Below are 17,820 nucleotides of genomic sequence, written 5' to 3' on the forward strand. Positions count from 1 at the left end.
ATTATAAAAAATATTCTAGTATCCTGTAAGAACCACCCTATTCCCAAGGTGTATTGGTATAAGTATAAGTGCAATAAGCGCTTAAAAGGCCCATTCACGGCAGAACTGCACGGCAGTCCTGCAGTGAATGGGCCTCTTTAAAAGCGCTTAACGCTGACAGGTATTGACGTCAGGGTTACTAGATCTCAGAGAATTCGATTTGTCAAAAGACATCGTCATTTTTAATATGGCTTGTTTTTTGTTATTTCAGCAAGATTATCCAAGTATATAATTAAAAAAATAATTACATTACATTATTTGAAACATATTAACGAACAATAAATTAAAAACTCTTTTTTATATTTAATAACTGGTAACACCTATTTCTATGACCGTATTGGATTCAATCTCTCAGCAAATGTCAAAAATCTATGATCAAGTAAGAAATTAATCATAATTATTATAATATGTCTATATTACATTATCCAATATAATAATTGACTCAATGATCTCGGATCCAATTGTATATGATAATCTAATATGATATTGCAGGACTGCACGGCAGTCCTCAGTGAACCGTGGCCGGAAACACCGAGTGTGAACCAATCAGTGAGGCCCGTTCACTGTAGGACTGTCGTGCAGTCTTGCCGTGAATGGGCCTCTTATGAATAAAAAGGCCCATTCACGGCATGTTACTAATAGCCCCCTAATGAATAAAAAGGTCCATTCATGGCAGGACTGCACGGCAGTCCTGCAGTGAATGGGCCTTTTTAAGGAAACAGAAGTCAATTACCTAATCTGTTATCTGTGCTGACATCTGTTAAGTCTAGTAATCTGTGGTTAAGTTGTCGATTTTCATTTCTCGCAAAATGGTTTTTAATTTAGTTTTCAGAGTCAACTTTATAATTTACGATAAAATATGGTGTTTTATAGAAAATATGTGTTTGCACTGAACTGAGGAACTTCTTTGTTTATGTAACCATTTCATAAAGCCAAAGAATGTCGTCTCCACCGCCCACCAAACCTCCTAGAGGGGTAAAACAGGGCAAAGAAACGGTAAGAAATATACTTTAGGATATACATTATAATATTATTATATTCCTCTTATTATAAATGTTATATTAACACAGTAGTTATCTACTAAATGATGGTTGAAAAGTCACCATACAACATCCATAACTGTGAAGTGACTTAGGTAGGAACACACACTAAGCCGAACCGAACGAATCGAATTCCCTGAAGTCCTTACATGGGGTCCTGTCAGATTCGACCGATTCAACACGGGCAAATGTGCGAGTTCTCATAGGATTTCATATAAAGAATTCTAAAATTCGTTGGCTCCTTCCATTCTTTCGGCTCCGATAAGTGTGCGTTCACCTTAATTCTAACTCAACAGGAAAGGGCAGTAACATTGTATTAGCTATCATGAATGAAACAATTCTTTTTTCAGTAACTAGCTGTAATTATTGTTTATATTAACATAGTTGTTAAATGAAACAATGCTTTTAAAAATTGTTTTTTAAAGAACATCAAACCTTATCGGCATACCTGTCGTATTTTGGTGTACACCTATAAAACATACGCCAATCGAAAGAGAAGATGTTTACAATCAATAAATATTCTTTGACAAAATGTTGTAAATAATATAGTTTCTGAGATAATGTTTGAAAATGTAAAATAAATAACATCTTAGATATAGAACCTGAAATATTTAAAAAATTATAACATTTACGACATTTTGTCAAAGAATATAATATTTTGTTGTTTGTAATTATTTTTTCTGTCAATTGACATATGTTTCATAGGTGTACACAAAAATACTTGAAACTAATTAGGTATGCCATGCTCCATACAAAAAGGTTCGAACTCTTTTGTTTTCAGAGTGGACTGTTGATGTCAGTAATAAGAACATTATCTGCAAGTGAAACAAATGAGCAGAGAGAAAAAGAGCGAGCGAAACTAGAAAAGGAATACAAGAAAAGTGATGCAAGACTTGATGAGCTTGTAGCGGCTCATGCTTCCGAGATCACTGAAGTCATGCAGGTTAGAAAAACTGAGTTTGTTTAGAACACAGAGATTTATCAGTGCAATTTTACATATTGTGGTTCAAGTTCTTATACCATGTAAGTCACTTTTTGGCTATTTGAACATTTTGAGGCCCTTCGCTAGAATATGGAAATCATGTTCTAGCAAATGGTATCAAAATGTTCAATAATGAATCAAATAAATAAAAGGTGCATTTTTTAAATTTTAATCCTAATTTTATATTGTTATTATTTTTTTACAGATGTTCAGTGCAGTGAGTGCTGCACTTGGATCGTGGGGTCAGCACTGTGCTGCAGCAGAGGCGCGGATGGCTGCATGCCGAGCGCTGCTGCGTTTACGTCGCGAAGACCTGCGACGTCTCTGGGCGGATGCTCGTGCACATCATCATGCTCTACGCACTCTCAGTGACATAGAAGCAGTGGTGCTGGGAGAAAGAGAAGCGAGGGAATTGGCCAGTGCAGGCAGAGTGCTAGGCGCTGCGGTGGCGTTGCGCGCGGCGCGACAGACGCAGCGGACGCTACTGCATGTGTCCGCGCTGTCAGCTATCACTGATCAACTTGAGGTGAGTCATATACATTTGCTGTAAACAATAAACATCATGAGCTGAATAGTGGTTTAGACCTTTAATACATAATAATATTATTATGTGCATGTCTTGATCTGCAAGACATGTACTATCAGAGAAGTTGATTCCTATGCAAATCGGGGACCTAAGTAGTTTGCTTGCATTATGTCAAACCCAGCTGACAGATCACAATTAACATTGAATTGACATATTCGACCAAAATATAACGTTGGTCTGTCAATTGCATAGGAATCAACTTCCTTGATGGTACAAAATATTATTTTTGTAGTTAAACTTTTTAACAATAAGGTCTCGTCATGAGAGTTGCGTCCAATTTAAGTGAATAAAGTATTGTTTTCCCCACTTGTTTGTAATACTCTGAAATCAACATGTTTTATAGGCTAAACGTCGTTCCCTCACTGCACTAGCAGTGAAGCGGATTAGTGCCGCAGTATACAGTAGCGGGCCAGCGCCGCTCGCCCGCCGCCTGTCCGCGCGACGCCGCACGGCGTTGCTCCTCGCAGGTGATTTAACCTTGTTGCTATTGTAATACAGTACAGCCACAGTTATAGCGGTGAAATATTTCTAAAAACTTGCCTTCATGTACCTAAGTAATTTGGTTGGTATAGGGTGCAATTAAACCCTCCTGCCAAATTTTTTACAGGTATCATTAGAAGAGTCCATTTTACCAAAAAAATTTGGGTGTTATTTTTTTTCAATGACATATTTTATCCCATTTAAAATCGTTGTAGTGACGCGGGGGGAGACGCGCGCGCGGGATCACTTCACGCGCGGCCGACGCATCGTGTCCATTAATTGCAGTGTTTTTTAGGATAACTTTCGGAAGCTACTTCTCAACATTTTAGTACTGAGTGATTATAAAAGAAAAAATACGTGTATTTTTATTTTCAACAAGGATCAATATATCAAAATTTGGCAGGAAGGTTTAATTGCACCCTGTATATAAATGGCCGATACCAAATAGCCACAAAAAATTATATCCCCAGGCTATTATGAATCAGCGTAATTTTTTGTATGGTGTTTACTTATAAGCATGACGTGCCATGTCGCATACAGACACTGTATAGAGCACACAACTTGGTCAACAAATATGTAATGTACTACAAACAATTTACTCAAATCAATTTTTCTAAACTCAAGTTATACATTTAATTCCATTCTGACTGGCAGAACTGACCAAGACCGAGGAGGTGACTGACGCGTACCTGCAGGACGTGACGCCGGAGTTCGAGGCGTCGCTGTCGGAGGAGGACGCGACCTTCGAGACGCACGTCATGATCGCTCTCGAGGCGCTCGGCGCTCTGGACTCGCTCGAGGACGCCACTGAAGTGAGTGACAGAACTGACGAGGACCGAGGAAGTGACTGACGCGTACCTGCAGGACTTGGTGATCAATCGTTAAAGGAAGTCGTAAAGTATTTGGTGAAAAGCGGGTTTAAAGTTAATTTAAAGGAGTTCCGAGACAATCAAGCATGCATGATCTGGATTTCGAGATCCATTGCGAAAAAGCAGCTTGACAACAAGCACGTTTATTTGTGTAGCATGCTCAAAAAGTTTGATGAGCCTATCAAGAAGATTGATCCAGCAAGGAAGATTATGATTAGATTATTTATGTACTCGTACCACAGTAATAAACTAATAACTATTACTGTGGTATGACTATAAATATATTTTATAAAAATTGTCCCCAGACGTTCAAAGTCCAAATCCAGACGGAGCTGCTGGAAGTGATCGACACGGTGTCCCGGCGTATCGCAGCCGATGACGGTGACAATGATGTGGACCCTGACGGGGAGGGGGACGACGACGATGAGCTGGTGGATGGAGTGGAAGGTGGGAGGACCTTCGGCCGCCTCGTGGCTTGTCTGGCTGAGGAGTTCCAGGCGTGCGGACTGAGACATAAGAGGTAAAGTCTAAAATTATACCCATTAAAAAAAAATAGTAGACTCAATTATTATTGATTGATTATATTATTATGATATTGATGATTAATTTCCCTTTCAGACTGCTGCAGCTGTGGCGCGCGGCGCTGACGCGGCACGGCGGCAGCGAGAAGTCCCTACACGCCGAACACCACTACTGGAGTGCCGTGCAGCAAGTGGTCAGTACACAACGAGGGACAAAATATGGTGGACTATGTAGCCATAGGGTCTATTGGGTCAAACAGCTGTCATATGTCACGAAATAGCATCCGGATCCACACGTAATATAGCTGTCATATTGTGTCTGTCTGACACGAAAGATCCTACCGTTCCTCCAGTGGCAATGGACCTTCATTGACAGATAAGAGACAGAAATTGTGCTACATGCAGTGAAAACAGTCATTTTTGGTCAATTTCAACAGAAATATGCAGAGAGACAATATATAAACTTAATGTGCTGACATAAATATTTAGATACTGTCGTTTTAGGTCTTTGATTTGTCGATTTGCACTTTAGGGTTGGGGTTAAACAGGATCTACTGACTCCAATGCAAATTTTTTGCCTTTACTGTTTTCACTGAGTGCCACCGCAAGTTTGTGCGCTTTTGTAACGCTTCTATCGATACTAAACTGTACCTATACCTAATTTTATTTCTTATTTATCTCTAAATAGTATAAAACAAAGTCGCTTTCCGCTGTCTGTATGTATGTGTGTGTGTATGTATGCTTAGATCTTTAAAACTACTCAACGGATTTTGATGCGTTTTTTTTTTAATAGATTGAGTGTTTCAAGAGGAAGGTTTATATGTATAACATATGCATAATATGGTAGAGAAACACTGATAATTTTAGAGGTTTCTAAGGTTATGTCGTAAATAAATTCATTTTTTTGCGTTTATATTGCAAACGCTGGCTAAACCCTACGAGATAGATCAAAATAATGTACTACAGTATTGTACACCTTAATAAGGTAAACAAAAAAGTCCGCGATGGTATATGTCTATTTCTTAGGTGGGATTTCACCAAACACACATAAAACTTAGTTTTATAAAACTTAGTTCCCATTGAACGCGTTCCTGCTGCGACGTAAATCTCGTTTTGTTTCGATTGGATTTCACAAACTTCTTTTGATCGCGATTATTAAATCTAAGTTTACGTGACGTCACGCGATTATTTTACATGTTTTCATCATTTTAAAGCCTTTTCACGTTAATTTAACCACAAAATAGCAAGAAACAATACATAAACTAACAAACGCATGTGTCAAAACTGTCATCTTGACATTTCTTTTGTCTATGTTTTTCGTTCCGCCATGACAGGGCTTGAACGGGTTTTATGACGTTAAACTTCGGACTTTGGGCGTTCAAAAGATAAAACTCGGATTTGCTGTGAACGCGTTTAGTTTATGCTGGTGAAATGCATTTCGATGCTATAATCGCGTTTATACGTTTTGAACCGGTTCAGAGTGCTTTGAACGCGTTCCATTTCTTTGGTGAAATCGCCCTTTAGGGATAACTCACAATAGCCATTTTTGTTCTTTACTTTTTACGAAAAATAATGGCTTATTTACGAAGCGATTTTAACAATTTACAACATTAACCCTTATCCAAATAAACATGTTTGGAAGCTAAGACAGTAAATGTAGATTATAATTGTCTTTTACACTATACAATTTCGACCAATACTTTAGAAGTTTTCAAACGTATAAACTTACGCGGAATCAAAAAATATGTCGCGCGGCGGCGGCCGAGGGACATAGCGGTTACGGCGGAACCGGCCGGGGGCTCTCATAAGCTTCGGGCTTATGTTATTGTAGTACATAGTGTATTTCGTCATTGTGTGGTTGTGCAGACGGTAACGCAGAGGAGCAACCACAGCGCTTTCTTTCAGATATTCATTGTTTCTGGTTCTTTGGTTTCTGAATTGTCGATAAAAATATATTTGACTTGGTTAGAAAAACGGACTTTTGTTTTTGCTTTGCGATTGGGTTATTTGTTGCTTTGTGGGTATTACTATACGATCATGCCTGGAAGACGTCGTCGTTCGAACATAGGTCGTAGTACAGTGAATGCCAAAAGAGCACGTTCAGCAAGAGATGAAGAATCGTCAACGGAACGTGAGACTCGCCTCAGCCAGAATAGTGATAGAAATCGGACACAGAGAGAAAGAGAATCGTCTGTAGAGCGTGTGGCTCGCCTCAGTCGGAAAAATGATAGAATTCGGATACAGAGAGAAAGAGAATCGTCTGTAGAGTATGAGGCTCGCCTCAGTCGGAAAAATGATAGAATTCGGATACAGAGAGAAAGAGAATCGTCTGTAGAGCGTGAGGCTCGCCTCAGCCAGAATAGTGATAGAAATTGAATACAGAGAGAAAGAGAATCGTCTGTAGAGCGTGAGGCTCGCCTCAGCCAGAATAGTGATAGAAATCGAATACAGAGAGAAAGAGAATCATCTGTAGAGCGTGAGGCTCGCCTCAGCCAGGATAGGGATAGGCATCGAATACAGAGAGCAAGAAAATCATCCGCACAGACACATAGCAACACCGAACAAAACGAACAACCAAACAGCCACAGACCCGAGAGAGTAACTAATTCATGGGTAAATAAAGAAAATTCTGCCAATTTTTGCGAAACTTTTATCGTTTACGCAGCACAATAGGAAAAATCACCCGATTTTGAAACATTCTTCATTGGTGCTCCGCTTCTATTGGTCTTAGCGTGATAATATATTATAGGCTACATCCTACTAATATTATAAAGGCGAAAGTTTGTTTGGATGTATGGATGTGTGGATGTATGGATGTTTGTTACTCTTTCACGCAAAAACTACTGAACGGATTTTAATGAAACTTTACAATAATATAGCTTATACATCAGAATAACACATAGGCTACAATTTTAACCGACTTTCAAAATGGGGGAGGTGTTATGTTCGTTTTCTTATATTCAACGATTACTCCGCCGTATGTTACCCGATTTTTATATTCACAAAAGTGGTGATCTGAGAAGTATTCTAAGCATATGCTACCAACAAGTAAGATTTTGCACCGAGATATACCTGGTATACCGTGGTTCGGAAGGTGCTGAGAGAACTCCTGATTCTTTATAGATGCAAGTTTGGGAGTTTCGGCGTTGTTTTAAGAACAGGAACCATATGCTACTATGCAAATTACATTCATCATCATCATCATCACTACCATATTATACCATTTCATAGTCTTTTAGATCGAGACTCGAGTTTGTCAAGCGATAATTAAAAAAAAATCTTTATTTTATTTCTAAAAATAGATTGACGACCTCTGTGGCTCAGTGGTGAGCGCGTTGGTAGCTCAAGCCGGAGGTTGCGGGTTCAAATCCCGCCGACGGAACAAAAAGTTTTCAAAGTTCCTGGGTCATGGATGTGTATTAAATATGTGTATCATATAATAAAAATCTTAAATATATGTATAGTATAAAAGTATTAAATATATTTCCGTTGTCTGGTACCTGTAACACAAGTCCATCAGGTACTTACCACGGGGCCAGACTGACGTGGTGTGAAGCGTCCATAGATAAAAAAAATCTATACCTACCTAATATAATAACATTGAAGCGTATGTTTGCTTGAACGCGTCAATCTCAGGAACTACAGGTCCGATTTAAAAACTTATCTCAGTGTTAGATTGATCATTTATCGAGTAAGACTATAGGCTATATTATATAATATATTATCACGCTAAGACTAATACGACCGAAGAAACTCAGGAAAATGCGGGAAAAACGGGGAAAATATTTTTTATGGGAAAATGTACGGTTTCTGTAAAATTCCTAATTTACGCGGGCGAAGCCGCGCGGGACATCTAGTTTACAGTATAAAGTGTAACACGAAATAAAAATTTGTGTTTTTTTTCTTTAGCAAATAATTTCTAACTGAAACTTGTTACTAACAGATGCAGCTGCTACTAACAGAGTATTTGGAGATCGAGTCGGTGACGCTGGCTGCGGCGCGGGCGGCGCGCACGCCCACACACCCGCGCTCGCTAGCCGAGTACTTCGCTAAGAAACGCCCACAGAGACGCAAGGAGAAACTGTTTAAGCTTACTGGTATGTATTTATCTGCTTATTATGCTAAGTTTGTTGCGAATAACAGTGCAAATTATGTTGGATTTGGTAGACAACTATTTCGGTTACAATTGACCGATCAGTCCTTTACGTAGTTTATAATTACTATGAATTTTTTCTGTCTTTGTTTGTCAATTGATGTTTTCAACATTATGCTAGCCAAAACAAACAGATCTTCAATAGTTATACGCTGCATAAATATCGTTATTGTTAGGCGGTTAAAATGTGTATACATTTTTTGATTAGCCTCGGAGTTCGAGTCATATTACAGTTATAAAACTCTTTTATGTCCAGTCCCAGTGCCCGTCGCGGAGACGGGCTCGCGGCGTGGGCGGTATCCGCTCGTGTGCCGCGTGCAGCCCGCACTCCTGTACGCCGCGCTGCCCGCACTGCACACGCTGTGCGCGCTCATCGAGCGTCCCGGGTGAGTAACAGCACATTGTTATATGTTTTATGTACCTAGTATGCAATGGCTTACAATATTTGAAAGTATGTAAACTTGTTGTAACACTCGATGGTGACAACACGAAATATCGTGACAATTTTAGTTGAATTTTGCTACCGTATTCGACTAGATGACAAGTTAAAAGAAAACTAATAATTTCACCACCGACGATCAAGAACCATCTAAACGTAACTGATTTCCGAAAACCTAGATATACATATAATTTTAGAACGAGTTAAAAAAAAGGCGATTCCAAATGACTACAACAATGCAATACAATTAAACAATTACATAATAAACATTATTATTATTGTAGGGGCGGCGAGTGCTCGCTGCGCGCGTTCATCGCGGACTACGTGCGGTGGGGGGAGAGCGAGCGTCTCGCGCGCGCCGCACGGGACGCCATCGACGCCGCTGCGCGCGCCCCCGCTGCCTGGCGCGAGCGTGTAGCGCCGCCGCACGACCCGTGAGCACAGAATATATATTAGTAGTACCAACAGAATTCCCACTGGTGCAACCCGTTTAAAAAAATAACAACTCATGCTACGATACTATAAAGTTCAAATTCCGACCGCGCAGTGCTAGGTACAATTATATTTGCCTACATGTGCGCTCTCTTTCTATCGCGTAAGAGGCACCCTTTCTGACCAAATCAAGATTGTCACCTTTTACAAAATAAAATAATCTTCTTTTAATTACTATAGCTACTAATAGCAAACTTTTTTATAGTCAAATTTTAGTAACCCAACGTATATTTTATAATAGTTTTATATTCGATTATAGTGTAGGAGCTGGTCAGGAGGGGTTTGTTTGTAACAAATTGGTTTATTTGCTATGTTTGTGTATTTTTTTATATTTTTTTGTATTTTAAAGTCCTAAATTACTTTATTGAAATATTTCTTTGACTTTTTTCAATCGTTCATATTTATCAGATTAATAACGATTCTGTCACAGCGGTTAAATCAATACGTAGATATATGCGACGAAAAAAATTTTGCGCGCGCGTCACCGCTCGCTTGTAAGTCCCTTGTGATCTGCCCCTTTAAAGGGGTACTTACAGTTCGATACCTAAACACGCGAGTGGGACAGGCCTGCCGTGAGTGTGATAATAATTTGTATTATGTATAGTAAGAGATGCCACCATCCGTAAAAAAGTGATGAAAACTGTGAGATATAATATATTAAATATTATTAAACGAAATGCAAAGAAACGCATCGTGTTGTTTGTGCTTCTTATTTACTCTTTCACAGGCATGTCGCATGTGAAACATTTTTTCCAAGTGAAAGTCACTCGCAAATAGTTATAGCCACATATTGATTGGCTTACTCCTGTAGTACAAGCTTCTTTTTAGCATCTGTCGGGTATACTACAACAAAAAAAATTATAGTGAGGGCCGACCAATAGCAGCGTGCGCGGCGGCAGGGTGGGCGGCGCTAAGTCACGTGGCCCGCGCGGCGCGACGCTGCGGCTCGTGCGGTGCGGGTGCGGCGCGTGCGCTCACCGCGGCTCTCGGCGCGCTGTGTACGGTCGCCCGAGCGCAGCACGCCCGCGCCGCGCCCCCCGCCTCCCCCGCGAGAGCCGCGCGATGGTTGGCCGATGATGATATTGTACGGTTCCTGCAGGCGTTACCCACGTATCTCGATGCGCCGGTACGCAATAAGGCGCATCCGCAGGTGAGAATTGTTTCCTCAAGTCGCTTTAATTTTTTAAAATCGTAATAACAAGAATAAAATAATATGTGCGCTTATTTACTCGTAGTAAATAAGCGCACGCTGGGAGCTGTGTCACAGTTTTAACTAGTTCAGCTCCCAACGCTAAAATCACTGATCTCGTATTGAAATTAAATATGCCTTATTTATAAGCTTTTCAATGTATATGATTTGAAATAAATAAATAATTATTATTATTATATAATTATTATTATTATAGTAAATCAATATATTTTCGTATGCGAATTGGGCACTATTAGTATATAATATTTTTCACATAGATTTATATGTCGTAGTCGTCTGGTTAAATCTGCGATTCAATTGAATGACTAGCGCATTCATTAAATGACACCATTCAATTGAATGACTCGACCGAACGTTAATTGAACAATCGTGACTCAACGTTCAACTAATTACCGATTTGTAACATAGCCCTTTGAAGATAGCGGACATGAAATTAGTCAGATAATTGAATGAATTTCATCATTTTTCCCACTGCGACTCTAGTAGTTGCCCAAATAAATATGGCGTCAAACAGCTCGCACAGCTGATAGAACTGTATTGATATTTTATTCGATTAAATTTTCTTTAAAGTGCAGTATTTGTAATAACATAATATGCCACCGTGGATTTACCTATTATTACTCCGCCAATGACTACTTTAATAATAAATTATAACATTTAACGACTTTACTATATGACTTTTAGTCAAGACGTTTAACGTTACAGTCAACGTATTGACGAGTTGTCCTTTAGTCATTCAATTAAATGGTATCATTCAATAAACGCGCTAGTCATTCAATCGAATCTCAGATTAAACCAGATGACTGCGACATATACAAGATTATTCACGTTTGATATCACAATTGCTGCATTCCTTTAGGAGCTGAAGCAAGCTTACGAGCGCGAGGCGGAGATACTGGGTTCGAGTTTGGGCGACGGCGAAATAGCCGCTCGGGAAGTCGTCGCTGATATCGACGCGCTGGTAGATCTGGCTGTGTTGTGCGAGAGTATGGTGAGTGACACCACCACAGAGATAGAGCAAGATAGATACCGCATATGTATGTACTTCGCGTGCCATATCGCGTTCCCAAACGACAATGAGCAATGCTCGTCTTTCGAAAGTCTTTTCTTTAGTCTGCTATTGGAATCGGACGTCAATCCGAAATCTAAAAATGCCTAAATGCGTAAAAGTGCTGTATTGAGCTGTAGAAATTCAAACAGAAACGTTGGCCTTGATAATTCACACGTTTCTTATAATCGGTACGTCACAGTAGGTAGTAAAAAATTGGCACGCTCGTTTTTATACAAATGGAGCGACATGCGGTATCTATGTCTGCGGACACCACGGTACACACCAGAACCCCGATTCTACTTTCAACTGTCTTACTTGTTGGATTCGTTTCCTATTAAGAGGATACACCAGGGGCGAGAGAAATTGAAAATAGTTATTTGAAAATGTATTGCTGTCTCACCAATCTCAAGTCTCCCACCGCAGAGCGCGATAGAGAAAATACGACAAAAGTTCTAATAAAAGAACAGAAAATCTTCGATTCGCTGTCCGCTGATTCCTTCTCCAAAACTTAACCAATTTAAGTACTTTTTTCATTAAGAATTAAAGCAAGGCTTGAGCTGTGTTCCTATGTTTTATTTTTTTATATATTTTAGCCAGTTTTGTTTTCTGGGTGTTTGAACACAGAGGAAAATCTTGCCATTTTTTTGGGTTTTTGGACGTTCTTATCTTTTTTAATAATAAAATTATGAAAAAAAGGAAAACATAGGGACATGTTAATAGTGGCCATAGATATTCAGGAAAAAAATCATAACTCTACCGGCATTATCCAGGGAGGAAACAGGGGACAGCGTTTGTATGGAAAAACGGCGGTGTGGATTCCTCTTAAACAGTAAGCTGTGCCGTACTTCGAAACTGTTCTGAGACTCAAACGAACGAATCGGAATGCCGGTTCCTAGGCTGGTATAAATAGTCAGTACTTAAGATGCGACCCGGTCTCAAGACGCGGTTTGGCTCTGTGATTGGTCCAAATTTTGACAGCCAACCAATCACAGACCCTGAACCGCATCTTGAGGCCGAGATGCATCTTGAGTACTGACTATTTATACCAGCCTTACTGTAACAAACGTGAAATGATGTTGTTAGAGTAGGCCGCGGCATTTTGATTCGATCGTTTGAGTCTCAAAACGGTTTCATAGTAGGCCTCCGTTTTAAAATTCTCGTGGAAGTTTAGATCATCAAACTCTTTCTGATTGGTCAAAACGCCAGAAGTGAGTCTTTTGACGTTTAACTGCTATTTTATACATACATGTTGTTAATGATAACCTAGTTAATATTATGTTATGTATTTTTAAATTAATTAACAATGACTTCTCAAATTCTGACAAAATTATTATCTAACTGCAATTCCGGCTACAAAAGACCTGTATGTTCAGAAAACACTTGTAAGTTGTAGTAAAAAATAAATAGAATGAAAAAAGAACATTTCGTAATAAATATAACCCTGAATTCCAAGAAAAAAGGTCGGTAAACACTAATAATACCATTTTTATAATAAACCACACTCTATGTAAACTTTTTAGTCGTGGCTGAGCGGTCGCGTGCAGTCGTTGCCGGCAGAGCTGAGCGCGTTGAAGTCGGAGCAGCTCGCGCGTGACGTCAGCGCGGCCGCCGAAGTGTTGGACGAGATAGCGCATAAGTGCCTGCTGTTTCTGCACTTGGAGGTGAGATGATGATGATGATGATGATGATGATGATGATGATGCCTGAGTCAGAATAACAACGCTACAATTACAATATGATGATGCCTCAAAGTAAATCGTATAATAACAACGCTACAAGTGTTCCACAATAAAACTAAACGAGTGTCCAAGTATTACATGGTACATATTGTGGCAGTTTAGGTGGGACATTGACGAATTGTGTAACGTTTTCTAGTTAACATTCAAACGTTTCAAAGACAGTCAAAATGTCGAATCGAAGTACCATCAAAGAAATTGATTGATAGGCAGTTGATGGATCTACGTCATTCGGTCTCATTATGTTAATTCAATAGCTAGACTCTATCGGCTAGGTTTGACATATACCCATCAAATTACGTAGGTCCGCCATCTGCTTGTAAATCAATCTGATAGTACTTTATATAATACTAGATGACGCCCGCAACTCCGTTGCGCAAAAATTCGATTATTGCGTGGGAATCGTACATTTTTCCGAGATTTATCCCGGAAAAAACATGAGACTTTTTAAAGTATCATATGTTTTTTCCCAGGACTCAAAGTATCTACTTCCCAAATTTCAGCAAAATCGGTTCAGCAGTTTGGGCGTGAAGAGGTGAAGAGGTAACAGACAGACAGACAGACACACTTTCGCATTTATAATATTATATTAGTTTGGATGCCTTTATGACATTCCGCACATACTTGTTGATGATTGCAGCTTCGCATCGAGTGCTTCCACTACTTGGGGCAAGAAGACGCAGGCGAGGAGGAGGCGGGCGGCGCGGCGCGGCTGGCGCACCGCCTGCTCGCCTTCCACGAGCGAGCCGCGCCAGCGCTGCGCCCGCACGCGCTAGCGGTGAGTATATGAGGGGTGGATGATGATTTCACTTATAGGGCTATCACTTATCAGGTTGCACGCTCGCCTTCCACGAGCGAGCCGCGCCAGCTACATTTTAGTTTGGGTGCAAGTTTTTCCTAACGGATGTTCTAGGCTGTAAAATATCTGTCATTCTTTAAATCATTTTAGATTTGTGTAATAGAATAACAAAGAGCCACAACGAATTTTCACACATGGTAAGCTAACTCAAGTCCCGCTTCCAGTACATAATGAACGGTCTCGGCGAGATGATGTCTGCGGCTGTGGTGTGGCGGTGGCAGACGGGCGGCGGCGCGGCGGGCGCAGGTGCGCGGCTCGCGGCGCTACGCCACTGTCTCGCCGCCCTCTCCCTGCCGCACGACGGCCTGCACGCCGCACATAAGTACCTGCAGCTGCTGGCGTGTGATCCAGAGGTACGTATACGCAGTCATGTGATCTTAAAGTACGTACACGCATGGTGACGTCAAGTGTGTGACTTTGACGTGCACGCAAGATGGTGTCTGGCGTGCGGCTAGCTGCGCTACGCCGCCCATATATACGTGCAGCTGCTGGCGTGTGACCCTGAGGTACGTATACGCAAGATGACGTCTGACGTACATGCACGCACGATGGTGTCTGGCGTGCGGCTAGCTGCGCTTAGACACTGTCTCGCCGCGCTCTCCCTGCCGCACGACGGCCTGCACGCCGCACATAAGTACCTGTGGTCCCGAAGTACGTATAGCAGTCATGTGATCTTAAAGTGCATACACGCATGGTGATGTCGAGCGAGTGACCTTAACATGCACGTAAGATGGCGTCTGGCATGCGACTTCATGACACGTACACCCATAGTGACGTCTGACATACAAATTCTAATGAAATTGCGTACGCATGCACGCAGTTATTGTATAAATTACAACTAGTAACAAAAAGTTATTTTCTTGCAAGAAATAAACACAATGATTTTGATTGACGGTTATGTTAAACACATTTAACGATAGTCGTTTGCGTTTATGTTTAATTTGACTTATTATCACCAAAATATCGTCGTCATTGAGTTATTGTTGTTATTGCTTGCTAATAGTTTATCTGAATATTTCCTTGAGTTTTTGTTGTATATACGTAAGTGCTTATTTACATTTTACCATTATTTCAGGAGATAATTCGCTCGGTGCGCGAGAAGGGTCCTGAGTTTTCGGAGTTGGAATACTTGAATGCGTTCAAGGTCATCGGCGCGCGACGCAACTTGTCGCCGGCGGAGTTGCGCACGCAGTTACAGCGGCTGTCTGCTGCGCTCGGACATGTTGGCGTCACTGTGTGAGCGGGACAGACGAGTGTGTGAGCGAGATAGCCTTAATCCATACAACAAACGCTCGTGTGTTTAAAATATAATATTATGGCATAGTATAAGGAGGGGAAGTAAGTTATCTTCATACAAAGGTATCTCGCGCGGTTTGTATATTGTGTGCGCCATAGTATCTATGCGTCGCCACACGCACACTCAACAAAATCTCAAGACGCAACTCGTTTCTGAGTGCGCCAGTCGGGTCTAACACTGCACGAGGTTCGCGCGTCATAGCTTTTCGGCACCGCTAAATGAATCAAACATGTCTGATAATCGCGTGTTTGAGTGTCTTAATAATTCATCAATTCCAGAATTGCCGCCGCCGCCGGCAGATTTATTTTATCTTTTTTAGGCTTCCTTACCCAAAGGGTAAAAACGGGCCCTATTACTGAGACTTCGGCTTTAAGGGGGGCTCCGATATAAAAAAAAACACAATTTTGCCCTATTTTCGCTCTATAACGGTACGGTTCCCTTCATGCCCGAATCCGACTCGCACTTGGTCAATTTTTTAATGTAAATAATGCTGCTCTTTATTTTGAATACATTTCTATATTTGATAGGAAAACCATTGTTGAACTTTATTGACTAATAACTAATAAGAGATGTGTTATATTGCTAAAATTGACAACCCTAAGAGAGTAGGTAATTATATCGCGGATTGGGCCGGAGATAACCTACTTCCCTTCCTTATATTATGCTTATGGTGTACTGTATTGTACTTATATGGAGTACTGTTTACAATAATGCAGTCAATAATGCAATATACAAGAAACAGTCAAGTGTTAAAATGTGGTTTACAAAATGCTGCATCAATTATAACTTAATATCGCTTAATCAATACATACAACGCTGGAACAACTATACTGGCTAGTGTATATATACGCTTGCATCTATGTGACATCATCATACTTAATAGATCGCAAAACTTTGTTATGTTACTTCTCAATCAGCAATAAAAACATTTTCCTTATAATTTAAAGAACAAAAAATCATCGACGTTGCCTTAAAATTTAAAATATTCTATTACAAAAATGTTTATTCTCTAAGGTTAAGTAGGTGATAAGTATTATATTTAATTGTTATATAACTACCTATATAATCATCGTATGTTAAGTTACTTAAATTATTTATTCAATATACATACAATAAAGATTTTATTCAAACATTTCTATGTTATATGTCATTGCTCCTTTTTTTCTAGTCGCTTTTTTCCTCATAAACAGGTTGTTCTGGTGAACACCGTTAACCTTAAAACCATCAAATGAGCCCGTCAAAATTAACAACTTTTTCTATAAGAACAATGCTGGGAACTCGAAAAAAAATGCGGTCTTCATACCCAATACCCATACAAATTGCCCGGATCGGCAATTTGTATGGGTATGACGACGGATTGAAGATGTAGTTTATGAATTGCTATGTAGCCCGAGCGCAACTTTAAGATAGGTCGGCCAAAATGGAAGTGGGAATGTGCCTCCCACTTCCATTATAGCGCACGGATACACGCTGTTGGTAGACCAGTGATTTGACGGGATTGGTTAAAAGCGATCAGGCAATGTCACGGTTATTGGTAGTTATAATGATAACCACCAATAACCGTGATGGCAGTTGATGTTCATACAAATATAATGTTCACTTAAGATGCATAATGTATTATGCATCTTAATGACAGACGGACGGATAGTGTAATCTCAGTCATACAAGTTTTTCTTGTATGGAAACCTAAAAGACAAAGAATTGCTAACATCCATACTTAATATTAAAAATGCGAAAGGGTGTCTGTCTGTCTGTCTGTTACCTCTTCGCGCCCAAACCGCTGAACAGATTTTGCTGTTTGGCATGGAGATAGTTCGAATCCCGGGAAAGGACATAGGATAGTTTATATCCCGGAAACATAAGGTTCCCGCGAGATAAACTAATTTTGACGCAACAGAGTTGCGGGCGTCATGTTCTAGCCTATCGATGTTGTTTTAACAAAACGGTAATCCACGTAAGTTTTATTTTTGTCATAATTCTTCCTCCTACATTCATCACTTATAGGAAATCTACTGAATATTATTAATTATTATACTAACTGATAGTAATGTGACAAAAAGTGTAAT

At 40.1% G+C, this 17,820-nt stretch overlaps 1 protein-coding gene across 1 annotated transcript; it reads left to right on the plus strand.

The window, feature by feature from the left end:
• The first annotated feature begins 832 nt into the window (after nt 1–832).
• LOC121731246 (exocyst complex component 4) lies at nt 833–16,137 on the plus strand. The gene is made up of 16 exons (XM_042120602.1): nt 833–1,035; nt 1,861–2,022; nt 2,267–2,587; nt 2,991–3,114; nt 3,782–3,939; nt 4,302–4,516; nt 4,615–4,711; nt 8,461–8,614; nt 8,927–9,056; nt 9,394–9,543; nt 10,466–10,751; nt 11,671–11,802; nt 13,383–13,523; nt 14,239–14,376; nt 14,622–14,810; nt 15,533–16,137. The coding sequence occupies exons 1-16, from the start codon at nt 979–981 to the stop codon at nt 15,695–15,697; spliced, it is 2,619 nt and encodes an 872-aa protein (XP_041976536.1). The 5' UTR covers nt 833–978; the 3' UTR covers nt 15,698–16,137.
• Nucleotides 16,138–17,820: the final 1,683 nt, after the last annotated feature.

Source organism: Aricia agestis, chromosome 10 (assembly GCF_905147365.1).
Source record: "Aricia agestis chromosome 10, ilAriAges1.1, whole genome shotgun sequence".
NCBI classification, from domain to species: Eukaryota; Metazoa; Arthropoda; class Insecta; order Lepidoptera; family Lycaenidae; genus Aricia; species Aricia agestis.